This window comes from Hypomesus transpacificus, chromosome 14 (assembly GCF_021917145.1).
Source record: "Hypomesus transpacificus isolate Combined female chromosome 14, fHypTra1, whole genome shotgun sequence".
Classification (NCBI taxonomy): domain Eukaryota; kingdom Metazoa; phylum Chordata; class Actinopteri; order Osmeriformes; family Osmeridae; genus Hypomesus; species Hypomesus transpacificus.
This window is the reverse complement of record NC_061073.1, coordinates 8,466,043-8,489,630: the sequence shown is the minus strand read 5'-3', so window position 1 is coordinate 8,489,630 and position 23,588 is coordinate 8,466,043. Positions and strand designations below refer to the sequence as shown.

Below are 23,588 nucleotides of genomic sequence, written 5' to 3'. Positions count from 1 at the left end.
ACTCAGCTGGGCGATCAACTGGTACATCCGGGCATTGTCTTGGTGCCCATAGCACGGGAAGGTTCGTCAGCAGGCCACAGACTGTGGATTTAATATTCTCTCTCTATTGGCACTATCAGGGATGGGGGGGCAGGGCCGGTGACTGGTAGAACGATGGGAGGACACATTTCTGCACACACACACATTATGCACACACACAGACACACACACAATCATTAGATAGGGGAGGGGGGCTTCCTATACTATAAAACCAGTTCCCCCCCCAGTTTCTCTTGTATGGAATGAGCTCTTCCTTGGTCACTCGGTTTGAGTTAGAATGTGTGTGTGAGAAAGGCAAGGAGAAAAAGGAGCTTAGAACTTGACTAGGCTTAAACTTCAGCGTTCAAGTTGGAATTTATTGTGGATCCATGGTTTTTCTCTGGGCAATGTGCACAGACAGGACCAACTGAGAGGATCTGCTGAATATATGAGATATGGAGGTACGTTGGACTGATACATGGCTTCTCCGCTGTTGGATATTGTGGCAGGAGACAAACTAAATTGTGTGTGTTGTGTGTTGATGATGATGGTGTGTGTGTGTGATTGTTTCAGGTTTATAGGTGCGCAGGGTGGAGAGAGATCTTGGTTCTCCTAAACCTGCTGGGTGAGTTATCACCTCCTGACTGAACCTAACCCAAAGAACCGAGTTCAGACTAACGAGAAGCATACCTGAGCCTCCTACTTGACTTACAGTTATCTTAGCTACCAGCCACTCAGAACGATATTCAGCTCTCATGAGTTTTTGAATGGTCCGTAACAAGCCATGGTGTGTGTGTAGTGTGTGTGGCTGGACTGTCCGGGCGCTGCAGTCTGTTTGGTCGCCATCATGTCCACACCTTTGATGGAGTGGTCTATGAGTTCCCTGGAGACTGTAGCTATCTACTGGCGGGAGACTGTCGCCATCGCGCCTTCACTCTGTTAGGTATGGCCCACACACACACACACACACACACACACACACACACACACACACATACACACACACGCAGACTCATAAAACCTTTGTGTATGCGTATATGTGTGTATATCTATGTATGTGTGTATGCATGTGTGTTTGTGTGTCTATGTCTGTCAATGTGTCTGTCTATGAATGTGTGTTTGTGTGCATGCCTCTGTAACGTGCGTGTGCATGTGGGTGTGTATGTTTGTTTGTATGCGTGTGTGTCTATGTATGTGTGTGGTATTGTGTGTGTGTATGCATGTATGCATGCATGCGTGTATGTGTGTATATCTATCTATGTGTGTATGCATGTGTGTTTGTGTGTCTGTGTGTATGTTTGTTTGTGTGCATGTGTATGCTTGGGTGTGTGATTTTCCCCAGGTGATTTTGTCCAAGGGAAGAGGACTGGTGTGACTCTGTTTCTGGGGGAGGTCTTTGAGCTACATCTGTCTGTCGATGGACGCCTCTCCCAGGGAGAGAAAAGGTAGTGTGTGTGTGTGGGCCGTCTGTATATCTGTGCATGTAGTGCATGCTGAAGAGCAATCGTCTATCACATTCTTATCTATGTGATCAACATCCTTCCTGCCAAACAGTTGTATCCGTGTGTGTGTTTGTGTGTAGCCTGGCCTTGCCCTACGCATCTCACGCTGTCTTCGTGGGTACTGAGCTGGGCTTCTACAAGCTCTGGAGCGATGAGTTTGGCTTCTCCGTTACCATTGACAATGCGGCCAACATCGGGGTGACCGTGACCAAACACCATGCCAACCACACCTGTGGTCTGTGTGGCAACTTCAACAGGGCACCTGACGATGATTACACGGCCCAGGAGGGTATGTTTGTCACTGTCACAATGTGTGAGCGTGGGATTACTGGAATGCAGGAAATGGTTTTGAGTCACCACGCGGCAGGAAGACGAGTGATCCAGAACAGGAAGAGATAACAAAGGAGAGGGAGACACACAGAGTCAGAGAGAGAGAGAGAGAGAGAGAGAGAGAGAGAGAGAGAGAGAGAGAGAGAGAGAGAGAGAGAGAGAGAGAGAGAGAGAGAGAGGGAGAGAGAGAGAGAGGGAGAGAGAGAGGGAGAGAGAGGGAGAGAGAGGGAGAGAGAGGGATAGAGAGAGAGAAGAGAGAGAGAGAGAGAGAGGGAGAGAGAGGGAGAGAGAGAGAGAAGAGAGAGAGAGAGACAGAAGGGGGGAGCAGGTATAATTTCCTAAGGATACTAGGTGAATTCTTAGAACAAGAAACCCTCTGTGTTGACAATGTAGATTTCAAATTACCTGTGTGTGTGTGTGTTTTCTGAATGTTAGTCTGTGTGCCTCTGTAACTTCAGGCTTCCTGACAGAGGACAGTTATGACTTTGCAAACTCCTGGGCTGTGAAAGGGGCAGGAGAACCATGTCATCGTGTCTCACCTCCAAGCCAATCCTGTAACAGCACAGAAAATACTCCAGAGGTGAGGGGGCCAATGGGATTCCACCGATCCAGCACCTTTTCCCAGTCTTCCACCTTTGCATCCCATTCCAAAAAGAATCTCCGTTGGCCTAACTTTCAATGTGATGTCTCACTACGGTGCTTGTGCTGGTATTAAGTGTGTATGTATGCGTGTGAATGTGTGTGCAGGTGTTGTCCAGATGCAGTGTGTTACGGACCTCCAGTGTTTTTCTGCACTGTGCCCACGTGGTTTCTCCCGAGGTCTTCCTGACTCTGTGCGAGGAGGAGGCGTGTCACTGTGGACAGGGGAAGGGGCCGGACTGTCACTGCGGAGTCCTATTGGAGTACGCCCGGACGTGCCACGCCCACGGTGTACTGCTAAATGGATGGCTGGAGGAGAGCCAGTGTTGTAAGTCTGAGAGAGGGAGCGAGAGGTGGTGTTGATGAAACAGAAGTGAGGGAAGAGGCTGGGATTGGCCTGGGGGCACAGAGTGAATACTCGGATCAAACTTAGATTTTGCGGTAAACGGGCACGCACAAAGGTTCAGAGTCAGGTCACAGCCTTTCAGTTCCTGTATGGATAGACAGGAAATGTAGGGGGGAGAGAGGGACAGATCAAACCCAGGCCATCCCCTTGATGCCCGGGACTTTCTACGTCTTACAAAATCAATGTTTGGTCTGTGGACAGGTTCCTCTTTTCTCTATGGTAGAAACCAGTATTAACTTCTCTTACCCAATTTAACTTTGCTATACAAGTACATTTTCAGGAAGCTTCATTGTTCCAGGCCAGCTAAGTGTTAAAAGCCCATTTTTTCAGGAACTGAACTCGTTTTGTACAGGGATTTAATGTGTCCCTAAAGGGTTTCCTAGTCACTAGCAAACCTGAAATAGATGATATGAAACACATACACTCAACACTCTTAAAATTGCATGTTTGATTGTTTTAACATGGTTTGTGTGGGCCTCTTAGAAGAATCAACGTCAACAAACAATATTGGCCGGGTTTCCCAGATTCTCTAAGAAGCTCTTAACGCTAAGAACTTCTTAAGAACGTTCGAAGAGCGCTCTAGAATGAATCTGGGAAACCCGGCCATTGCCTTTCAATTCACAATATAAAGGACATTTATTGAACTAGATTTTGGTTAGTCCCTTAAATACCGTTCTTCAGATGTACATGATCCCCTGTCTTACCTTCTAAGGTCTAGTCGTGCTCAATCTCACAGGGAGAAACTGTCAACCAAACAAAACCTTTATACCGGGTGTAAAACCACATTAGGAATTCAAACCAAATTGACAAAGACATTGTAGCTGGTTCACTTGAAGCATTTGTTCTGTGCTTATTTGCCAGTTGAGTCTCTTCTGTTGGTATGTGTGTTTGTGAGTAGCCCCCAGGTGCCCCATAGGGATGCAGTACAGTGAGTGCAGCAAGTCCTGCTCTACAACCTGCCAGAGCCTCAACATCCAGGAGGTCTGCAAGGAGGACTGTGTAGACGGGTGCTCATGTCCTGGTAAAACAAGGCTTCCAGAAGCTCTCTTTCTTTCACTTTGTGTGTTTCATCTCCTTTCACTATACCCCTTTTGTCAAATCTCTCACTACTATCACTGTGTGTTACTATGAACTGTGTGTGTGTGTGTGTCAGTGGGCAAGGTTTTGGATGGGGAACGCTGTGTGGAGGTGTCTCAGTGTTCCTGTGTGCACATGGGACGCCACTTCCCTCCAGGTTCCAGCATCTCTCAGGACTGCAACGTCTGGTGAGTACACACACACACAAGCACGAATGCACAAACCCATACACACACACACTCAGATCTTGTCCGTTATTTCCACAGTGTATGTCGCCATGGCTCCTGGGAATGCACCAATGAGGGCTGTCCTGGTGAGACAACTGACTGATCTAAACATGAAGCAGTCAAAGACACAGATATGACTGCTCCAGAAACTGGCCACTGTGGAAGAAACTGTAGTCCATTACAAGGGTTCCGGTTCTTAGTTTATAAGGATTAAACAACAAGCTTATTGGAGAGAGACTAAACTCACACCTCATGATGACAAGAATAATGACCAGATCACACACACTGTGGCAATAGCAAAAACCATGAGGCATGAAGGTCAGAGGACAGAATTCACCATGAATAGAGAAAGACAAAGATAATAAACAGCCAACAGGTGTTTGTTGTACACCCAGGCAGACAAATGATTATAGACACAACAGCCTTGGTGTTTTAGGACAGCTTACCATTTCAGGACTCCTGAGTTTCCTGGAACGCTAAGGTCAGCTCGAATGTTTCCTTTGACCCGCCAGTCTCCAACCGGCCCATAAAAGGCTCTCTCTCAGCCTATTGAGTGTATTTCTGGCCTAACTACTAACAACTGGTCTAAACATGACTGTCATCAGTAACCAACATGTTAGAGCAGGAACACATACAGTATGTGTAGTGGCCTGGGGAATCCAGTCAAATGTTAATGCCTGCCACCAATTCTTGGCAAAACACCCAAGTATATAAAAAATAAATTGGGGGCCTTAATTGAGATTATGGTTCAATCAGATACTTCAATGTAATGTATCATAATGTAAACATATTTTAAGAAAACAAACAGGATACTGACTATTTCGACGAGTTTGTGAACGTTGGCCTCCTTTTTAACTTGAGTGAGCTAAGAAGAACTCATGTATGAACAAACAATAAGGCAGTAGCTGATCTACTGACTGGGATCAACATAGGCACGTAGGAAATGCTAGAATTCCCCTTCTCCAGCTCCACAACCTCTACTCACAACTGTGTGTGTGTTTCTCTACAGGGGAGTGCCTGGTGATGGGCCAGTCTCACTTCAAGACATTTGATAACAAGTTCTTCACCTTCACTGGCCAGTGCCAGTACCTGCTGGCCAGTGACTGTGCTGAAGGCCAGTTCTCTGTCATCATTGATACTGTGCAGGTAAATATGTTTCCATAGAGTTCAGGGAATGTTTTTTACGTCATGATGAACGCTTTTGAGACTGATTCCTTGTCCTGTCCTGTCAATGTCCTGTCAATGTTTTTAACTAGTGTTTTATGTTGTGTTGTTGTGTTAGTAACTATGAAATGACTTGGCTTCCTGCCTATATCTTGGCCTGGACGCCCTTGATATAGAGATTTGTAATCTCAAGAGCCTTTCCTGGTTAAATAATAAATAAATAAAATCTCCAAGTACTTCTCCTGCTTCGGTACTGGTGTATTGTATTTCTAAACCTTCAGACCCATGCTTTCTCCACCTGTGTTGGGTCAGTGTGCAGACGAGCAGGATTCTGTGTGCACGCGCTCAGTGACTCTCAGCCTGCCCTCCCTGGAGAACATGACGGTGAAGCTGAAACATGGAGGAGGGGTGTCTGTCAACGGCATGGACATCCAGACGCCTCTCAACCACGGTACCGGCACACACACACACACGCATGCTCACAAACATACAGCACACACACAGACTCACACACGCACCCGTACATGCATGGACACACACACACCAACACTCGCGCACGCGCATACACATTTCCGTGCAGACACATACACACACAGAGCACACACAGGCACATGCACGCAAACACACACACTCACACAGCATTGTGTGTTTGTGAAGGTCACCTGCGCATCCAGAGATCGGTCCAGTCCGCAGTGCGCGTCAGGTTTGGAGAGAATCTCCATCTGGACTGGGACGGACGGGGCCGTGTGCTGTTGAAGGTGGGCAGACAGAGCCATCGCTGAGATCTGTTTCTCTGAGCGTCACACAGGAAGTGCAATCGAAACCATGGTTAACCATGTGTTCCGTCTGCTGCAGCTGCATCCCGTGTGGGCGGGGAAGACCTGTGGCCTCTGTGGCAATTACAACGGTAACCAAGGTGACGACTTCTTGTCTGAGGCGGGGCTGGTGGAGGCGAGCCCACAGGCGTTTGGCCAATCGTGGAGGACCAGCGGAGATTGTGATCCCCCACATAGACCAGAGACTGACCCTTGTGCTCTGAACCCTAAAAGAGGTTTGTTCTCTACTTTTTCTTCCTCTCTCTCTCTCTCTCTCTCTCTCTCTCTCTCTCTCTCTCTCTCTCTCTCTCTCTCTCTCTTTCTCTCTTTTTCTCTCTCTCTCTCATTCTCTCTCTCTCTCATTCTCTCCCTCTCTCCCTCTTTATCTCTCTATCTCTCTCTTCACACATTCCTCTTCTTCTTTGTCAGTGCGCTTTGCTGAGGAGTCGTGTTCCGTGCTGATGTCTGAGGCGTTTGGGCCGTGTCACTTCCTGGTGAACCCGGGCCCCTTCCTGCGGTTCTGCCAGTATGACGTGTGCGCGTGCTCCAGCAGCGAGGAGTGTCTGTGCTCCGCCCTCGCCTCCTACGCCGCCGCCTGCTCTGCCAGGGGAGTGCTGCTGCACTGGAGGACACCATCACTGTGTGGTACGCACACACACACACACACACTTGTGCGCATGCAAACACACACACACATGCAAACACACACAAACACACGCTGCGATGTCGTGTTCATTGCAGATCTGGGCTGCTCTAACGGCCAGGTGTATGAGGCCTGTGGGAGTGTGTGTGAGGGGTCTTGCCGGTCTCTCTCGGGGGCTGAGTCGGGCTGCGGGGGAGAGGCTGGGTGCGAGGAGGGCTGCTTCTGCCCCCCCGGACAGTACCTCAGCCACTCTGGAGAGTGTGTGACAGCTGACCAGTGTCCCTGCCTTCATGACGGACAGATGTACCAGCCCAACGACGTCTACGCTGACCACAACACTATCTGGTCAGTCAGCACGTCTTGAAGTGTGTGTGGGAGGCACAGAGAGAGGGGAGGATGGAAGGGGATGATCTATTGTGGTTTTAATGGAATGATTGACTTCCATTGGGATCATGTGTGTGTGTTATTGTGTTGGCAATCTGTGTGTGTCATGTTGGTTATGTGTCTATTTTGTTGTTTTTGATGATGTGTGTCTGTATTACTGTGTTAGTTACGCATGTATGTTTTACTGGATCGGGGATGTGTGTGCATGGTTGTGTCAGTGACGTGTGTTTATCGTTGTGTTGGTGATGTGTGTGTATTGCTGTGTCGGTGGTGTGTGTGCAGCTACTGTGAGAACGGCTCCATGCGCTGCAGCTCTAATGAGATGAGCGACGCCATGTTGTCGGACCTCTTCTACGATGACGACGATCTCCCGCCCTCCAGAGGTACAGCTTGCGTCTGTGTGTGTGTGTGTTTCTCTAAATGGCAGATGTGTGATGATTCTGTGGCACTAGCACTAATATATGGTGACTACTGTATTTGTGTGTGTGTGTGTGTGTGTGTGTGTGTAGAACGTCGGTCGGCCCCCTGCCCCCCCCATCTGAAGCGTGTGGAGTGTAAGGGGGGGGAGGAGGGTCTGGAGTGTGCTCGTACCTGTCAGAACCTGGACCTCCCCTGCCTCAGTCTGGCCTGCATCCCTGGCTGCCTCTGCCCCCCTGGCACGGTGTGTACCTGTGTGTGTGTGTTTTTTACTGTGTCTGCGTGTGTGTATATGTATGTGTGTGTTTACCTTTATGTGTGTGTGTGTGTGTATGTGTGTGTATGTGTGTGTAACTGGCTGTGTGTCAGTGTGTAACTATGTGTGTGTGTATTTGTATTTCTTCTTATCCAGATATATAAAAATGAGTGCTGTCAGTTTAACGCGTTATTAACGGCGTTAACGCAAACCCAAATTAACGGCGTCAATTTTTTATCGCGCGATTAACGCTCTTTTTGGCCTAGCAAATTTTGTAGTTTTTTTCACATGCTGGTGCAACAACTACCGAAGTTAGAAAAACTACAACACCACACCGGATCTAGCTAGACCGGAAACAAAACAACAGGCACGCCACACACTTGTTTGGCTTGCAATCCGGCTAAAGCGTAGTAGCAGAGCCCGTTTACGGATATGAGACATTCTCTGGTAGTAGGTTAACTTTACGTTTTCAGTGGATGGCGAGCACGAGACGCCGAAATGGATGCCAATAAGATTCTAAATGGAAAGTTTACTTTTAAAAAGTTGCCAAATGGTTCCATTGACAAGACCAAAGTGATCTGTGTGTTTTGTCGTTCTAAAATGAGCTTTCTAAAACTGGTTGTTCCCATCCTTGATTGTGATTGGCTATATCGCGTTCCATGCCGTTGTAAAATCCAGCATAACCTCACAGGTTGTCCTCATAACATTCTTTAACACTCCATATTACTGCGCATCGAATATTTCAAATGGAAAAAGACGGCAAAGATGTCCATCTGGCTGTTGCGTGGCAACGATTTATATAGGAACTATACTTTGTAGTAGCGGAATAATGACGGTTTATTATTAAACTATTTTGTTTCTAATTGTTTTTATTGATGAAACCATATCAAATATTTGTAGTAACAGTTTTAGAAAAGCAATAAGCCCCGCGAGTCCGTGGTTTACGCTGATTTTAGAACAGGTAAGGGGGGTTTTCGGCACTCCGCTTCGCGTCGTGCCTAACTACTCCCCTTACCTGTTCTAAAATCAGCGTAAACCACGGCCTCTTGGGGCTTATTGCTTAAATCATTGCAGCACGTCCAGTCTGAAATACCACTTGATGGCCAAGCACACATGATGCAAATTCTCCGCCCCCTCGTCAAAGCCAGGCGATTGCAATGTTGTTTTCAATAACAAAAAATATTTGCACGAAGCAATCCGAACCACTTTTCCATGTTGATAAGAGCATTAAAATTTGAAAAAAGAATGGGACAAAAAGAAATCAAGGGACATTTAGAATAGATAGAAATAGAAATGTGCGATTAATTGTGATTAATCGCGAGTTAACTATGACATTAATGCGATTAATCGCGATTAAATATTTTAAACGTTTGACAGCACTAATAAAAATCCTAATTGTCATTGTTATCACTTTGCTTGACTGAACAGGTGATCCATCGTAGAGCATGCATCGCCCCGGAGCAGTGCCCCTGTTACCACAACAACAAAGCCTTTAGCTCAGGAGAGACCATCTCGATGGACTGTAACACCTGGTAAAGAGCTGGTTTGCATCTGCGGGTGTGTGTTTTTGTGCGTCGGCGAGTGTGGACGTGTGTGTCTGACGAAGGCTGTCCTCCGCAGTGTGTGTGAGAACCGGAAGTGGCGCTGTACGGAGAAAGTGTGTGACGGGGTGTGTCGCACCGTGGGCGAGGGGCACTACATCACTTTTGATGGCCTAAAGTACTCCTACCCTGGACTGTGCCAGTATGTCCTGGTCCAGGTGAGGGACCCTGAAGCTCTGATGATCGTTGAACGATGAAAATTGTGCTTGTGCTTGAAACTTGTTCTTGTGTTTTAACGCCTTTCCCTGTACCTCGCCCCCCTCCCCCCGGAATCTTCTCTAGGACATGTGTCATGGGGAGGAGGGCTCCTTCCGTGTGCTGGTCGAAAACGAGGCTTGTGGAATAGTGGGTCAACGCTGCGCCAAAGCAGTCACAGTCTACTACCAGGGAGGACTGATCACTATGCAGCACGGGGAGGTAGCACACACACGCACACACTGACACACACACACACACATACGGAGACACCCTCTCATGCTCATGTGTGTGTCCAGGTGAGGATGCGGAGAGCGGTGCTGCAGGGGTCAGAAGTCGAGATTGTTCGCTCTGGCATCTCATACATCCTGCTGCTGGGGAAACACATCTCTATCATCTGGGACCGGGGCACACGTCTAGTGGTCCACCTGTCTGCCTCCTACAAGGTAACACTACCTCTGTCATTCTGAACTGGCACACTACTACTGTACGCTTGCTGCCACAGTAGTTGCAAGGCTGCCATGCTAACTTTAAACCATGTCTCTGCAATAGTACTAAATAGTAATACTATTGTTTTAATTATTAATCCTAAAATACTTTATTAATTATTATGTGTTATTAATTAATATGTGTGTTACCGTGGTTGTGTGTGTGTGAATGTGTGTGCAGGACCGGGTGTGTGGTCTGTGTGGTAATTTCGACGGCAATGTCAACAACGATCTCCTGGGCAGTAACAATCAGCTGGAGGTTGCCTCCGCTCACTTTGGAAACTCCTGGAAGGTCAAGCCCAGCTGTGCAGACGCCACGCAGGTAGCTTACGGTCCCCATAGAAACGGAGCGTACCGCACATTCCTGTCGGACATTCACGTTTCCGACTCCTCGAAATGTTCCGCTGGAATAGACGGGGCCGTTCTCAGCAACAAGTTTCTTGCTTCTTTCACCCCATACATGCCAATCTGTGTGTGTGCGCTCGTGTGTGTGTGTGTGTGCGGGGTGTGCCTGTACGGTGTGTGTGTGTGTGTGTGTGTTTATGCAGCCGGCCTCTCCCTGCAGTGACAATATAGTGAAGCTGATGACAGTGGAGCAGTCGTGTCGCGTGCTGACAGGGCCTCTGTTCAGGGACTGTAACAGCCAGGTGGACCCTGAGCCCTTCATGGAGATGTGTGTGGAGGCCGCCTGCTCCTGCTCCTCCGTCGGAGACTGCGCCTGCTTCTGTGACGTCATTGCGGCCTACGCTCAGGCCTGTTCCGAGAGGGGCGTGGCCATCAGCTGGAGGTCCAATGACCTTTGTCGTGAGTTGAACGTTACTTGCCGGTTTTGTTGGGTGTGTCTGCCTTTGGCGAGGCTCAACCTATATTCTCTCTCATGTATGTTTATTTATTCTTATTATTTTCCCGCCCCAACTAGGGTTGGGTTCAATTGGACATGCTTCAAACCGTATTTTCATCAAACTTGTTATCCAAGTTTTTCAAAAATAAATTTTCATCTTATTTATGTTTTTGGAGGCATATTTTCAGTTAGCAGATGGTTCTTTTTGAATCACAATCCCAGCTAAGATACTGCCAGAGTGACTGAAAACCCTGTTTAATTCTATACTTTCACTCTGTATTTTGAGGTGTAAATGAGCACCAACAAATGCTGTCAATAGTGAATAGTATGCATACTTTTCTTTCATATACAGACATATCAGTTGAAAATTGTTGGAAAAGTACACCTATGAAAACCTTGTCTTTCTCAAAATGTTTGGACGTTTGATATTAGTTTAAACAATAGGTTTGGAGGTGAAATAGTAAAAAAATATAAATGCCCCTGCTGCAGCGGCTGCAAACACACCTCAGAAGTTCCCCCAAAATTGTACCCTCTCAATTTATTTAGTCCAGTGGTTCTGCTGCAGGTTTGTTGGAGCAGGGAAGCATCTACAACATGGACCAGGGTTGAGAACCACTGATCTAGTCTGACCAGGGGATGACTTGCTTGTCAGCAGTGTTGAGAGAGAGAGTGTGTATTTGTGTTTCAGCTATGAGCTGTGAGGCTCTGAATGAGGCGGGACCTGGTGTGGGGGAGGAGCTATGCCAGTGGAGGTATAACACCTGCGGTTCTGCCTGTCCAATCACCTGCCAGCACCCGGACCCCCTCCACTGCCCCTTCACCTGTGTGGAAGGTTGCCATGCCAACTGTCCCCTAGGTGACGTGTAGCCGACTCCCTGGATAAACAGAAAGACTGTAACCTCCAGATAGCAGGTGAAGCTAGCTCTAACTCCCGCCCCTCGTACCATGCAGGTCAGCTATTGGATGAGGTGACCATGCGCTGTGTTGACCCCTCCCAGTGCCAGATGTGTGTCCACGAGGGGCAGAGAATCTCCCATGGCAACAAGGTCATCCTAAACCACAATGACCCCCAGCACTGTCAGATATGGTAACAACACAATGTTGAACATCTGAACACCCTCTAACTCATTTTCATAGGATGTGTTCATGACATCTCTCTCTGTAGTGGAAGGAAAATTCCATGAAACTCTGTTTGGACACGTGTGTGTGTGTGCGTTGCAGCCACTGTGAGAACAACACCTTGAGCTGTGAGGGTTGCCCCCCCCTGGGCTCTCTCACCACGCCGGCCCCCGCCCCTGGCCTGACCACGCCCAGCGCCCTGCTCCTCTCCACTGTGATGCCCGAGAACAACTGCGATCGCGCCATGGACCTGGCCTTCCTATTGGACGGCTCCACGTCGCTGAGCGAGGAAGACTTTGAGGCGCTGAAGCTGTTCATTCTGGGTGTGGTGGATCGCTTCCGCATGGGCTCCGCTCACACACGCGCCACTGTGCTGCTCTATCACTCCGGGGTCAAGACCTATGACATGCAGGTACACACACACAAAGCGGTACACGCACACGTCAACATACTTACTGTGCAGAGCAGCGTGTACACACACACACAGGCACAATATGGTAAAACACGGACACATACCCCTTTCTGGCCCTCACCACAAACTCCTCTGTCCTTCTCTTTGCTCTGCTACAGGTCCAGAAGTGGCTGTTTAAGAAGACCGTGAGAGAGTTGCGTTACAGCGGGGGAGATGCAGCCTTCCTGGATGAGGCTATTAAGTACCTGGCCATCAACATCTACGACAAGAACAAGCGCGATAACGCCGGCCGGGTGGCCATCATTCTGACGGCCAGTAAGAACCCTCGCTCCCTCCGCTCCACCACCAAGCTGCTCCGCAAGAAGAGCATCACCACCCTGACCCTGGCTCTGGGGCCTGAGGCGGACATGGCCCAGGTGAGCGAGATCACCAAGTCCAGCCCGGACAGCCGGGCCTACATCCTGAGCAGCACAGCCGAGCTGCCCTCACGCCTCCTGGAGGTCTCCGACCACCTCTGCACCCTGGGGATGGAGCCCGAGGGGGCCAAGCCTCCCCCGCCGAAGCCCACCGCCGCTAAGCCTAGCCTGGGCACCACCACCACCACGCAGCCCCCCCTCCTGGAGCCGGTCCCCACACATCACTCCCCCAGCACCCTGACCCCTACCAGGCCTGTCGAGCTGGCCCCTGTGACCACCACCGCCACCCCCATCTCTAAAGACGTGACCTTCATCCTGGAGGGCTCCGACACGGTCGGTGAGACGGGGTTCAACCAGTCTCTACACTTCCTGGAGGAAGTGATCTCGCAGCTGACCGAGAAGGAGGAGTCCATTCGCATCACGGTGATCCAGTACTCAGTCACGGTCACCGTGGAGATCAAGCGCTGGGAGGTGCGGAGGCAGAGACAAGCGTTGCTACGGCGACTGCGGGAGATCCGTTGGCGGGGCGGGGCAGCGACTAACACGGGCGCCGCCGTTACCTCGGTCTACCAGGAAGTGGCTACAGAACAGCCCAGATCCCCTTCCACCCCACCCCAGCTGGTGTTCCTGGTGACGGAGAACCCCCCCACCGACACTGTGACGCGCCCGCCATCCACCCACACGCAGACACGCGTGTACCCCATCGGGGTGGGGCCACGCCTGAGCGAAGTCGACCTGCTGCCCCTCAGCGCTCCGGAGCGCCCCCTGATGGTGGACGACTACAGCCAACTGAGTACCCTGGTCCAGCGAGTCATCAACATCACACGCACCAAACACAAACCTCGCTCCCCCACCCTGCCTCCGCCCCTCCTCCCCACACCGGGGCCCCTTGCCACCCTGCCCCCCTCAGGTAAACGACACACACACCTGTGTGAAAGAAAATATGGTAGGTTGATGTCAGACGACCTATACAAGACTGACACGTTTACAGCATATCATGTGAGTCAGCTGTGGTTGCTGGTTGATGTGGCTGTCTCTGTGCTCTTTGACCTTAGTGCCTTGCACGGCACCCATGGACGTGCTGTTCCTGCTGAGGGGCGGGCCTCGGGGTGACGGACAGTTTGAGGACATGAAGACGTTTGTGAAAGGCTTCGTTAATAGTGCCAACATCGGTACACGGACACTTCTAACCACATCTTTGTACACACTCGTATTTTCAAAAAGCTGAATTCAGGGTGCAGATGGTTGCCGTCGTTGGTGAAGCTGCTGGTGACTGTTTTCTGTGTGTGTGTGTTTGTGTGTGTGTGTGCAGGTCAGAATGAAACCCAGGTGGGTGTGGTGCTGTACGGGGAGAGCAACAGTGTGGGGGTGTCTTGGAAGGAGGAGCAGAGCAGAACACATCTACTGGACCTGGTCGACAAACTACCCAGGAAGACAACCACTGCCCCTGCACTGGGTAAATACGCACACATAAACACTCACACCTGTACACACACAGACAAAGCTGGTTGCCAAAATAAGGTCCTCGGTTGTCGTCCAGGCGCTGGCTTGCGATTCGCTGTTCAGACGGCCATCTCCCCAGCCAGTGGAGGGCGAGTGGGCGTGGCCAAGGTGGTGGTCATGTTGGTGATTGACAAGTCGTCGGATGACGTCAAGGAAGCCTCTAATGAGGCACTGACTGCAGGTACTTGTTACATCATCCCAAAATCACGTGTGCCTCATTCATAGAAGAATCAAGCTTCTCCACTTCAAGGTTGTGTAACTGAAGATAACGTTGTACTTTGCTTCTATCGCTCTCTCTCTCTCTCCCGCCTGCTACCAGGGGTATCCGTGTTTCCCATTGGCATCGGCCCCGACTATGACAGGACCGAACTGAGCGTGCTTGGCGGTCATGGCATACACCAGAACACCATCCATCTGAACAGTATGGAACAGCTACTGATGCTGCTGAGCCTAGACCATGGTTTTACAGAGCGACTCTGTAGAGGTACACCCACACACACACACACACACACTCACACACACTGATAATGAGGAAGAGGAGGAGGATGATGAAAGAGATGTTGTGTGTTCCTCTACAGCCGGTCCTCCAGGAGTGTGTGTGGATGATGAGGGAAAGGAGAGGAAGGTGAGCCATGTGCTCCTATAAGGGCTCCTAAATAATAATAATATCCCCATGATGTTTGGCTTACCTTATGCGTGTGTATGCTGTATGCATGCATGTGTATTTGTGGGTATGCACACTGTACGTGTGTGTATTTGTGCATGTGTGTACATGCGTGTCAGATGGGGGGTCCGATGGCTGAGCGGTTAGGGAATCGGGCTATTACGTAATCAGAAGGTTGCCAAAGGATGTGTCCCTGGGCAGTGGGCAGGGCATTTCACCCTACTTGCCTCGGGGGGAATGTCCCTGTACTTACTGTAAGTCGCTCTGGATAAGAGCGTCTGCTAAATGACTCAATGTGAATGTGTGTGTATGTGTGTTTAGCCTGGCGAGTCGTGGCTGTTGGAGGACGGCTGCCACTCGGTGCGGTGCCACCCCAGCGGAGCGGTCACGGTCCAGAGCCACAAGGTGAACTGTGACAGGCTGGAGCCCCCAGTCTGCAGGAACAACGTGCCTCCGCTCAGAGTCCAGGAGACCTGCGGCTGCCACTGGGAGTGTCCCTGTGAGTGGACCCCCCCACAAGGGGCCAGGCCATACAAACACACCACATGTCCAACCAAAGTGTTTTTTCTTCTTTTTTTGGGGCCTTCTGCCTGCCTTCTGGGCTTCACTCCCCTGTGGTGTGTAGGTTAGGATGTTACTACCTGTTAGCAGCTGCTATTCAGCATGTAGGAATGATGCGAACTGAGCGTATTGTTTTCACTGAGTATGTTGTGTGTACTAAGCGTGTACGGAGTGGATTGTATGCTAAGTGGTTTGTGTTTGTAGGTATGTGCATGGGCGGTGCCAGCCATCATGTGGTCAGGTTTGATGGTATGGCCCTGAGGCTTGACGAGGAGGGTCTCTGCTCCTACACGCTGCTTGCCGTTGCCAGGGGCAACGGGACAGGGACAGGGTCAGAGGTCAAGCTGCACAGTGGGCCCTGTCAAGGATCGGCCAATCACGACCCGATCTGCATGAGGGCTATGGAGGTGTCGCACGGAGCCAGCACACTGCTGCTGAAGGATGACATGACGGTAATTTGTGCGTGTGACTGTGTGTGTGTGTGTGTTTCTGTAGGTGTGTACGTACCCAAACATGTTTGTACGTGTTTTCTGTTGTTTGTTGCTTACAAGGGGTGTTTCATTGTTTAGGTAAATGGTGTGGAGCATTGCAATTCATTACTGGGTGTGTGTGTCTGCATGTATGTGTGTGTGTCTGCATGCGTGTGTTTGTTTGTGTAGGTAACCATGGACAGCGAAGTGCTCCGCCTGCCGTGGAGGTCTGGGGGTCTGGAGGTGGTGAGCTATGGAGGAGTGATGCTGCACCTGACTTCAGACCGCGGCTACGTACTGACCTTCACACCGCAGAGCAACGAGTTCACTGTCACCCTCCACACCTCCGCCCTGGAACACCCCACCCTGGGGCTCTGTGGTAGATACACTCCCCCTGGAACCTCCCACAGCCTTCACAGCAGAGCACAAGCGCTCACACACACACACACACACGCGCACACCCTCACAAACCCTCCCTCTCCCTCCCTCAGGTTCCTGCAAGGAGGAAAGGTTCGACCGGCTGTCGCTCCGCAACGGCACCTCCACGACCGACCAAGCCGCGTTCGTCTCCGATTGGACGGTGGCCGGGGCGGGCGGCGTGTGCGTGCCGAGGCAGAAGGCGGTGTGTGCGTCTGGGGCCACGCTGGGGTGTCAGGCCCTGCGTTCGGAGGTGCTCGCCGCTTGTCACCCTCTCGTCCCCATCCAGCTGTTCCTGGCCCGGTGTGAGGAGCAGGTCTGTCAGGAGACGGATGTGTGCGAGGTCATCTCCACCTACACACAGCTCTGCCGACAGGCAGGCGTGTGTGTGGAATGGAGGAGCCCTCATCTCTGCCGTGAGTTGAGTGTGTATGTGTGTGGATATGTCTGTGTGCGTGTGTGTGTCTTGGTACACAACCGGATCTCACAGATGTGCAACACCTAAACAATCAAGATGAAAAAAAGAGAGCATTTTCAACAATTTGTATCAGTTTGTAGTAACAGTGTGTGTGTGTGTGTGTGTGTGTGTTGCAGCCATGCAGTGTCCCAGCTCTATGGAGTACGATGGGTGTCGGACAGGTTGCGTGGAGGACTGCAGCAGTATCGGCTCCTCCCCCGGTGATTGGGGCGCTCCCAGGACCAATCAGTCCCTGTGTATGGACACACCCACGGAGGGCTGCTTCTGCCAGGGAGGAACTGTGCTGCATCAGGGGCGCTGTGTGTCGCCAGAGGCCTGCAGCCAGTGTGTGGACCGGCACGGACACACACACCCGGTGAGACCCTGGGACACCTGGAGCCTGAGGGCTTGACTGCCCTCTAGTGGATACCAACAAATGCACCATGAATGAATTGTACATTCCTTCCCCAAATGCAATGAAGATGCGGTTGTGCCATGCTAATGTGTGTCTCTGTTATGTTGTGAACAGTATTTCCATACCTGGACACCTGATGATAACCCATGTCAGATCTGTATGTGTCTGGACCAACAACGCATCAACTGTACTGCTAGGCCCTGCACTGATGCCAAACGTAAGCACGCACACACATAACACATACTACATAACACCAAGACAGTCTCTGGTTAAGAAGCGAATATGAGGGGTGCGTGTCAGAAATATTAATCTATCAGGTATTGCACAGTCAGTCGGTGAAGAAGTTGAGAAAGCTTTTTTGCTTGCGGCCGGCCCACAAGGAGACAAAAACATCACACGCCATGGTGATACAAAGTTTTTCCGCTAGCATGTTGTGCTAGCTACCCTTTTAAACGAAACCGCTCTCCACAGTCATTGGTTCATACAACTGTCACATGGCTCTCCTTTCATTGGCTGCATTGCATAGACCTTGCGCTCGTGTGTGCGTCATAAACCATTGTTGAAACACAATAGTAGAATCTCCGGTCCTGGTGTCGTAAACAGTAGGTGTCAAGCAAATGGTCACCAGACGTCGTGTCTCCATCCAGCCCTTGTCAAATATTATCTCTTTAACACAAACAAACCCCCAACATCTTGTAGTCTTAGTCAGTAACACATGCTCACCCTTCCCCCAGGTCAACTAAGATAAGGGTCCAGTATGTTTACATAAGCCTATAGTTAACTTAGCGGTAACTACACTCCTGCACACAAGGACAGTAAACAAAGGATCATTCTTATACAGGATAAAAGGTTACATTTACATTTATGCATTTAGCAGACGTTTTTATCCAAAGCGACTTCCAAGAGAGAGCTTTACAAAAGTGCATGGGTCACTGATCATAACAACGAGATAGCCCCGAATATTGCGAGCAGCCAAAACATGAAGCATACATTGTGAAAACCAAATAATTGCCAAAGGAAAGAACCATAAGAGCATGCAGTTAAACAAGTTACAATTAAACAACATGAAACGCATAAAGTGCAAGTGTACCTGTAGAAAAAAATATATATATTTCACAGCGAGTACAATAATTTAAATCCGTTAAACCAACAAGAGCAACAAGTCTCTCAATAAGAGTCAGTGTGATCCTGGAGGAAACTAACATCAGGTCCAGCCAAGCATTCCTAAGTGCCATTGTAATCCCGGACCAAATGCGTCTTGAACCTTTTCTTGACGGTGGGGAGACAGTCAGTGTCCCTGATGGAGGTGGGGAGTTGATTCCACCATTGGGGGGCCAGGCAGGAGAAACAGCTTGCGTTGGGACCGGGCGCTCTTGAGTGGTGGGACCACCAGACGGTTGTCAGAAGAGGACCGTAGGTGGCGGGTGGGGGTGTAAGGCTGCAGGAGAGACTTGATGTAGTCGGGTGCAGTCCCGTTCACCGCTCGGAAGGTCAGTACCAGAGTCTTGAATCTGATACGGGCCGTGATGGGAAGCCAGGTTACATCTTAAACTTTTCTGACAGTGCCCCGGTAGCTCACTGGGTAGAGCGTGTACCATGTGGGCTGAGGCCCACACTGCCCTTGGTTTGATTCCAGTTCGGGCCATTTCTGCATGTCTTCCCCTCTCTCTCTCTCTCTCTTTCTCTCTCTCTCTCTCTCTCTCTCTCTCTCTCTCTCTCTCTCTCTCTCTCTCTCTCTCTCTCTCTCTCTCTCTCTCTCTCTCTCTCTGCCATAAATGTCATGTCTGTCTCTAACTGTCACCGTCCCAAAAAAGAAGGCAGAATATATATGTAGAAGGAAAGAAGAGAAAGTAAAGCCTTTTTTCAGTGTATCAGTTGAACTGTGTGTGTGTGTGCAGCTCCAGAGTGTGGACCATGTGAGGTTCTGAGAGAGAGGAGAGACTCCAAATGCTGTCCTGAATACGAGTGTGGTATGTACTAATACACCCTATACCCTAAGCCGTTTAATACAAGTAACAATCATTTTTTGCCATTTTTAACATTCAGCAACTGAACATCTTCCTATGTCTTGTGAATGAACGTACGCGTGTGTGTATGTTACAGTGTGTGATTCGATCAACTGTGAGCTTCCTGACGTGCCTCGTTGTGAAGACGGCCAGTCGGTTGTGCTGCAGAACCCTGGAGAGTGTCAGCCCATACACCAGTGTGGTGAGTTACAGCGCAGTCCAGCCCACAGCAACGCACCCGTCCTCCCACGCGTCGCCCCATCCCAAACAGGCCGTAACCCTCTCCTCCTTCCTCTCTCTCTCCCCTCGGGCTCTCCCCTTAGTCTGCAAAAAGGACGAGTGTGCTCTGCGAGCTCCGCCCACCTGCCCGTCCCACCGCAAGCTGTCAGTCAAAAAGACGCAGTGCTGTGACGTGTTCGAGTGTGCGTGCGACTGCCGTAACTCCTCCCACTCCTGCCCACCGGGTTACGTCACTTCCTCGTCCACCAACGACTGTGGCTGCACAGAGACCACATGTCAGCCTGAAAAGGTGTTTGTGTTTCTGGGTGTGTGTGTGATGAGCCGATGTCTCGGGTTCCTGTCGTTTTTTTCCTAATGCAGATCAAATATTGTTCTTCCCAGGTGTGTGTCATAGGGGGCGTAGTGTATCCGGTGGGTAGCCAATGGGAGGAGTCGTGTGAGAGGTGTACCTGCACCCAGCAGCAGGACCCACACACACGCCTGCACATCGCCCAGTGTACGCCACCTGTCTGTGACCAAAGCTGTCCCCAGGTGAGACATACTCTCTGCTGATCAATTATCATACAGTCCAAAGCAACCCCCCAAAATACAAAATCTGTGTGTGTTTGTGTGTGTGTATTTACGTGTGTGTGTGTGTGTGTGTGTGTGTGTGTCCATGTGTACAGGGCTCCTCGTACACCTCCTCAGAGGGGGAGTGCTGTGGAAAGTGCCGGAGGACCAGCTGTGTGGAGACAAAGGGAGAAATGCCCGGAGACTCACTTATGGCGGTGCTGACCAGACAGGTAAAGGAGAGGAATCACACCTCCCTTCTTTCTCTGTATCTCATACACCAATACTTACCAATACCAATCTCTCTCTCTCTCTTTCTCTTTCTCTGTATCTCATACACCAATACTTTCTATCTCGCTCTCTCTTTCTCTGGATCTCATACACCAATACTCTCTCTCTTTTCCTCTCTCTGTCTGTATCTCGTACACCAATACGCGTTCCTTCCTCTCTCTATCTCTCTCTCCCCCACTCTTTCTCTCTCTCTCCACCCCCCCCCCCACTAGGTAGGGGAGGTGTGGTCCTCCCCAGGGGAGAGGTGTGTGCAGCATCAGTGTGTGAAGATGGGCGGTGAAGTGTTTGTGTCCAGCTCTAACGTCAGCTGTCCTCTGATGGACACTCCATCCTGCCCTCTGGGATCTGAGCTCCGCTGTGACAACCAGGAGTGCTGCCCACGCTGCTACTGTGGTAAACACACACGCTCACACAAACACACACACATACCCCCACACACACACACCGAAAAGACAATCCGTGGTGTTTGGAAGTTCCAGAATGCAACTGCAGTCCATGACCAGCAGAGGGCACTCTGGGACAATTCTCCCGGACTCACTAATAACCCAGTTTATCCTCAAGGTTATGAGCAGGGATAAGCACTGCAGTGGGCACAGTTTAGGGTGTAGATAGAGGTCAGGGATTAACGCCCTTAGATTCATTGGCAGTGCTGGCAAGCCAAAGGACCCTATTACAGATCAACATGAATAAAGAATGTTCCAGAGCCAGATAGGATCATCTGATTTCCCAGAAGATAACAGAATCCTAGCACCCTAGCCAGATAAATCACTGTGTTTTTTTCCTTCCCTTCTCAGCTCCCTTGGACGCGTGTGTGCTGAACCACACTGTCATAGGAGTAAGAGTTCTCCCGCCTTACACATATTGATGACTTCCCGAACATACTTACGGAAGTAACCATGTCGTATGTAACACTGCGAAACGTGTGTGTGCACGTGTGTGTGTGTGTTTAGGCAGGGGAGAGACTCATGGTGGATGTGTGTACTCATTGTGAGTGCTCGGTGGACAAAGGAGCAGTTAAGAAATACCGATTGGCCTGCAGGAGGATCAGCTGCCCCATCTGCCCTGAGGTATTCATCCTTTTCACCCTCCCCATCCTCATCCCCTTTTTGTCTTGGACATCATCCTTAGCGTCCTCTTCAGCGTGGTCGTCCTCTCCATTTTCCTTGTCGTCATCTCCATCGTCATCATCATCTTCATCGTCATTATCACATTCATTGTCATCCTCCTCATCGCCATCCTCGTCATCATCCTCATCATCCTCATCTTCAACACCATTATTATCACTTTCAGGTCTATTGGTTGACATGTCTTGATGTGTGTGCGTGTGCATTGCAGGGCTACGTTCTAGAGCAACAGCCCGACTCCTGCTGCGGTCGGTGTGTCCCCACCATCTGCATCATCCAGCGCCCAGACGGCCAGGTGGTGTCTGTGGAGGTGAGACCTACAAGCACCCACGTAAACATTCCCCCCCCCCTCCCCCCACCACAAACACACACACGCTCACTCTCTGTCTTCGGGTCTGTCTCTAGGTGAACAGCACTCGGGAGGATGGCTGTAGTGTTTACTCCTGTGGAGTGAACCAGAAGGGAGACCTGGTTCTACAGACGAAAGTGACCACCTGCCCCCCCTTAAACCGCCAGCTCTGCCTGGATGAAGGGGTAGGACCACACCACCTCCTTCAGCTCAAACCAAAACTCTGTACCCTGGCCGTCCAGCTCTGTGACACTCACCCTCCCTTTGATTGCTTTCCAGGGGAAAGTCAGCCAGCTCGGCACCAGCTGCTGTGAGATGTGTGAGTTTGACCTTTAGGTGGTGCAAAAATCTGTGGGTGTGTGTGCGGGTGTGTGCATGTTTAAGAATCTGCATGTCTGTGTGTGTGTGTGTGTGTCTGTGTGTGTGTGTGGGTGGACTAAATGTTTTGGTTATCTGTGTGCAGGTACAGAGCCAGAGTGTAGAAAGACTGTGGGGATGTTGAACTTCATCAAGGTGGATGACTGCCAGTCCGAGCACCAGATAGAACTGAACTATTGCGAGGTGAAGCCACATGCACACACGCTGAGACACACACGCAGACACACACGCACACACACACAGTCTGGCCACACAGAACATGACGATCAATAAAGATTAAACATTTTACACAGCTGGACTGGATTATACAGAGCTTCATGAAACCACTTTTCGCTCTCTCTCCCTCCCTCTGTCATTTTCTCTCTCTCGCTCTCTCTCTCTCTCTCTCTCTCTCTCTCTCTCTCTCTCTCTCTCTCTCTCTCTCTCTCTCCCTCGGTCTTTCTCTCTCTCTCGCTCTCTCTCTCTCTCTCCCTCGGTCATTCTCTCTCTCTCTCTCTCTTTCTCTCTCTCTCTCTCTCGCTCTCGCTCTCTCTCCTTCTCCTCCTTCCTTTACCTTCCTGCCTGACAGGGTAAGTGTCGCAGTAAGTCCATGTATTCTTTGGAGAGGAATGGAGTGGAACAGGAGTGTGTGTGCTGTTCTGCCATGGAGACAGAGCCTGTGAGTGTTCCCCTGCGCTGTGCCAACGGAACCCAGAGCCAGCACACTGTGCTGTCTGTCACTCGCTGTGACTGTCACTCTCAACACTGCACCTAGACAAATATCATGTAGACATGAAAGAATTTCAAGTGTTTATACAGTATGCGTGTACTCTATCTTGTGTGTGTATATTGTATGTCTGCACTGTGTATCTGTGTGTGTAAGTAGCATTTGTATAACCAAATAAATATTCTTGCATAAAAACAATAAACATGACATAGATTCTCAAGCATTTTTTATGCAAGATGCCATTTGTCTGGTGCTTTCTTTTCTTTCTTTTCTTTTTTGTGTGTGTGTCTCTTTGTATGTGTGGGCGTGTGTGTGTGTGTGTGTTGTGTGTTTATATAAGAAAGAAAGATGATGCTGCTGCAGGGGTGTTTGACCTGCTTTGATTTGGTTTTGCTTGGGAACTTAGTTGGCATCACCTCAAGCACTGGGGTGAGGAAAGAAGGTTCGGTATGGTACACATACAATAGCTCATTTGTGCCATTGCACACTCCATCAACAGTAACACACC

The 23,588-nt window shown here is 50.0% G+C and overlaps 1 protein-coding gene across 2 annotated transcripts; it reads left to right on the top strand.

Annotated features, from left to right (window-relative positions):
• The first annotated feature begins 262 nt into the window (after nt 1–262).
• vwf (von Willebrand factor) lies at nt 263–23,303 on the top strand. 2 transcript variants are annotated; one of them, XM_047035085.1, is made up of 52 exons: nt 263–479; nt 592–643; nt 818–961; nt 1,361–1,463; nt 1,601–1,809; nt 2,309–2,430; nt 2,598–2,817; nt 3,794–3,916; nt 4,049–4,160; nt 4,239–4,285; nt 5,209–5,345; nt 5,676–5,814; nt 6,021–6,121; nt 6,219–6,414; nt 6,608–6,823; nt 6,920–7,166; nt 7,488–7,588; nt 7,715–7,866; nt 9,307–9,410; nt 9,499–9,637; nt 9,762–9,896; nt 9,974–10,120; nt 10,344–10,484; nt 10,711–10,966; nt 11,692–11,859; nt 11,955–12,090; nt 12,225–12,534; nt 12,693–13,860; nt 14,006–14,122; nt 14,263–14,406; nt 14,491–14,634; nt 14,773–14,937; nt 15,032–15,078; nt 15,439–15,616; nt 15,883–16,130; nt 16,338–16,527; nt 16,640–16,981; nt 17,160–17,398; nt 17,552–17,654; nt 19,336–19,407; nt 19,541–19,645; nt 19,767–19,972; nt 20,065–20,214; nt 20,349–20,465; nt 20,736–20,916; nt 21,318–21,358; nt 21,474–21,590; nt 21,859–21,957; nt 22,053–22,181; nt 22,276–22,315; nt 22,460–22,557; nt 22,943–23,303. In XM_047035085.1, the coding sequence occupies exons 1-52, from the start codon at nt 474–476 to the stop codon at nt 23,126–23,128; spliced, it is 8,589 nt and encodes a 2,862-aa protein (XP_046891041.1). In that variant the 5' UTR covers nt 263–473; the 3' UTR covers nt 23,129–23,303. The 2 variants fall into 2 exon arrangements, with proteins under 2 accessions (XP_046891041.1, XP_046891040.1); XM_047035084.1 differs by having other exon boundaries at nt 3,791–3,916.
• The last annotated feature ends 285 nt before the right edge of the window (nt 23,304–23,588 follow it).

What these genes read in the sequence shown, in the direction of transcription:
- vwf (XM_047035084.1), top strand. An exon ending in TGATTACACGGCCCAGGAGG is followed by an intron (nt 1,810 to 2,308) that starts GTATGTTTGTCA and finishes CTGTAACTTCAG; the next exon opens with GCTTCCTGACAGAGGACAGT. An exon ending in CACCAGCTGCTGTGAGATGT is followed by an intron (nt 22,316 to 22,459) that starts GTGAGTTTGACC and finishes ATCTGTGTGCAG; the next exon opens with GTACAGAGCCAGAGTGTAGA.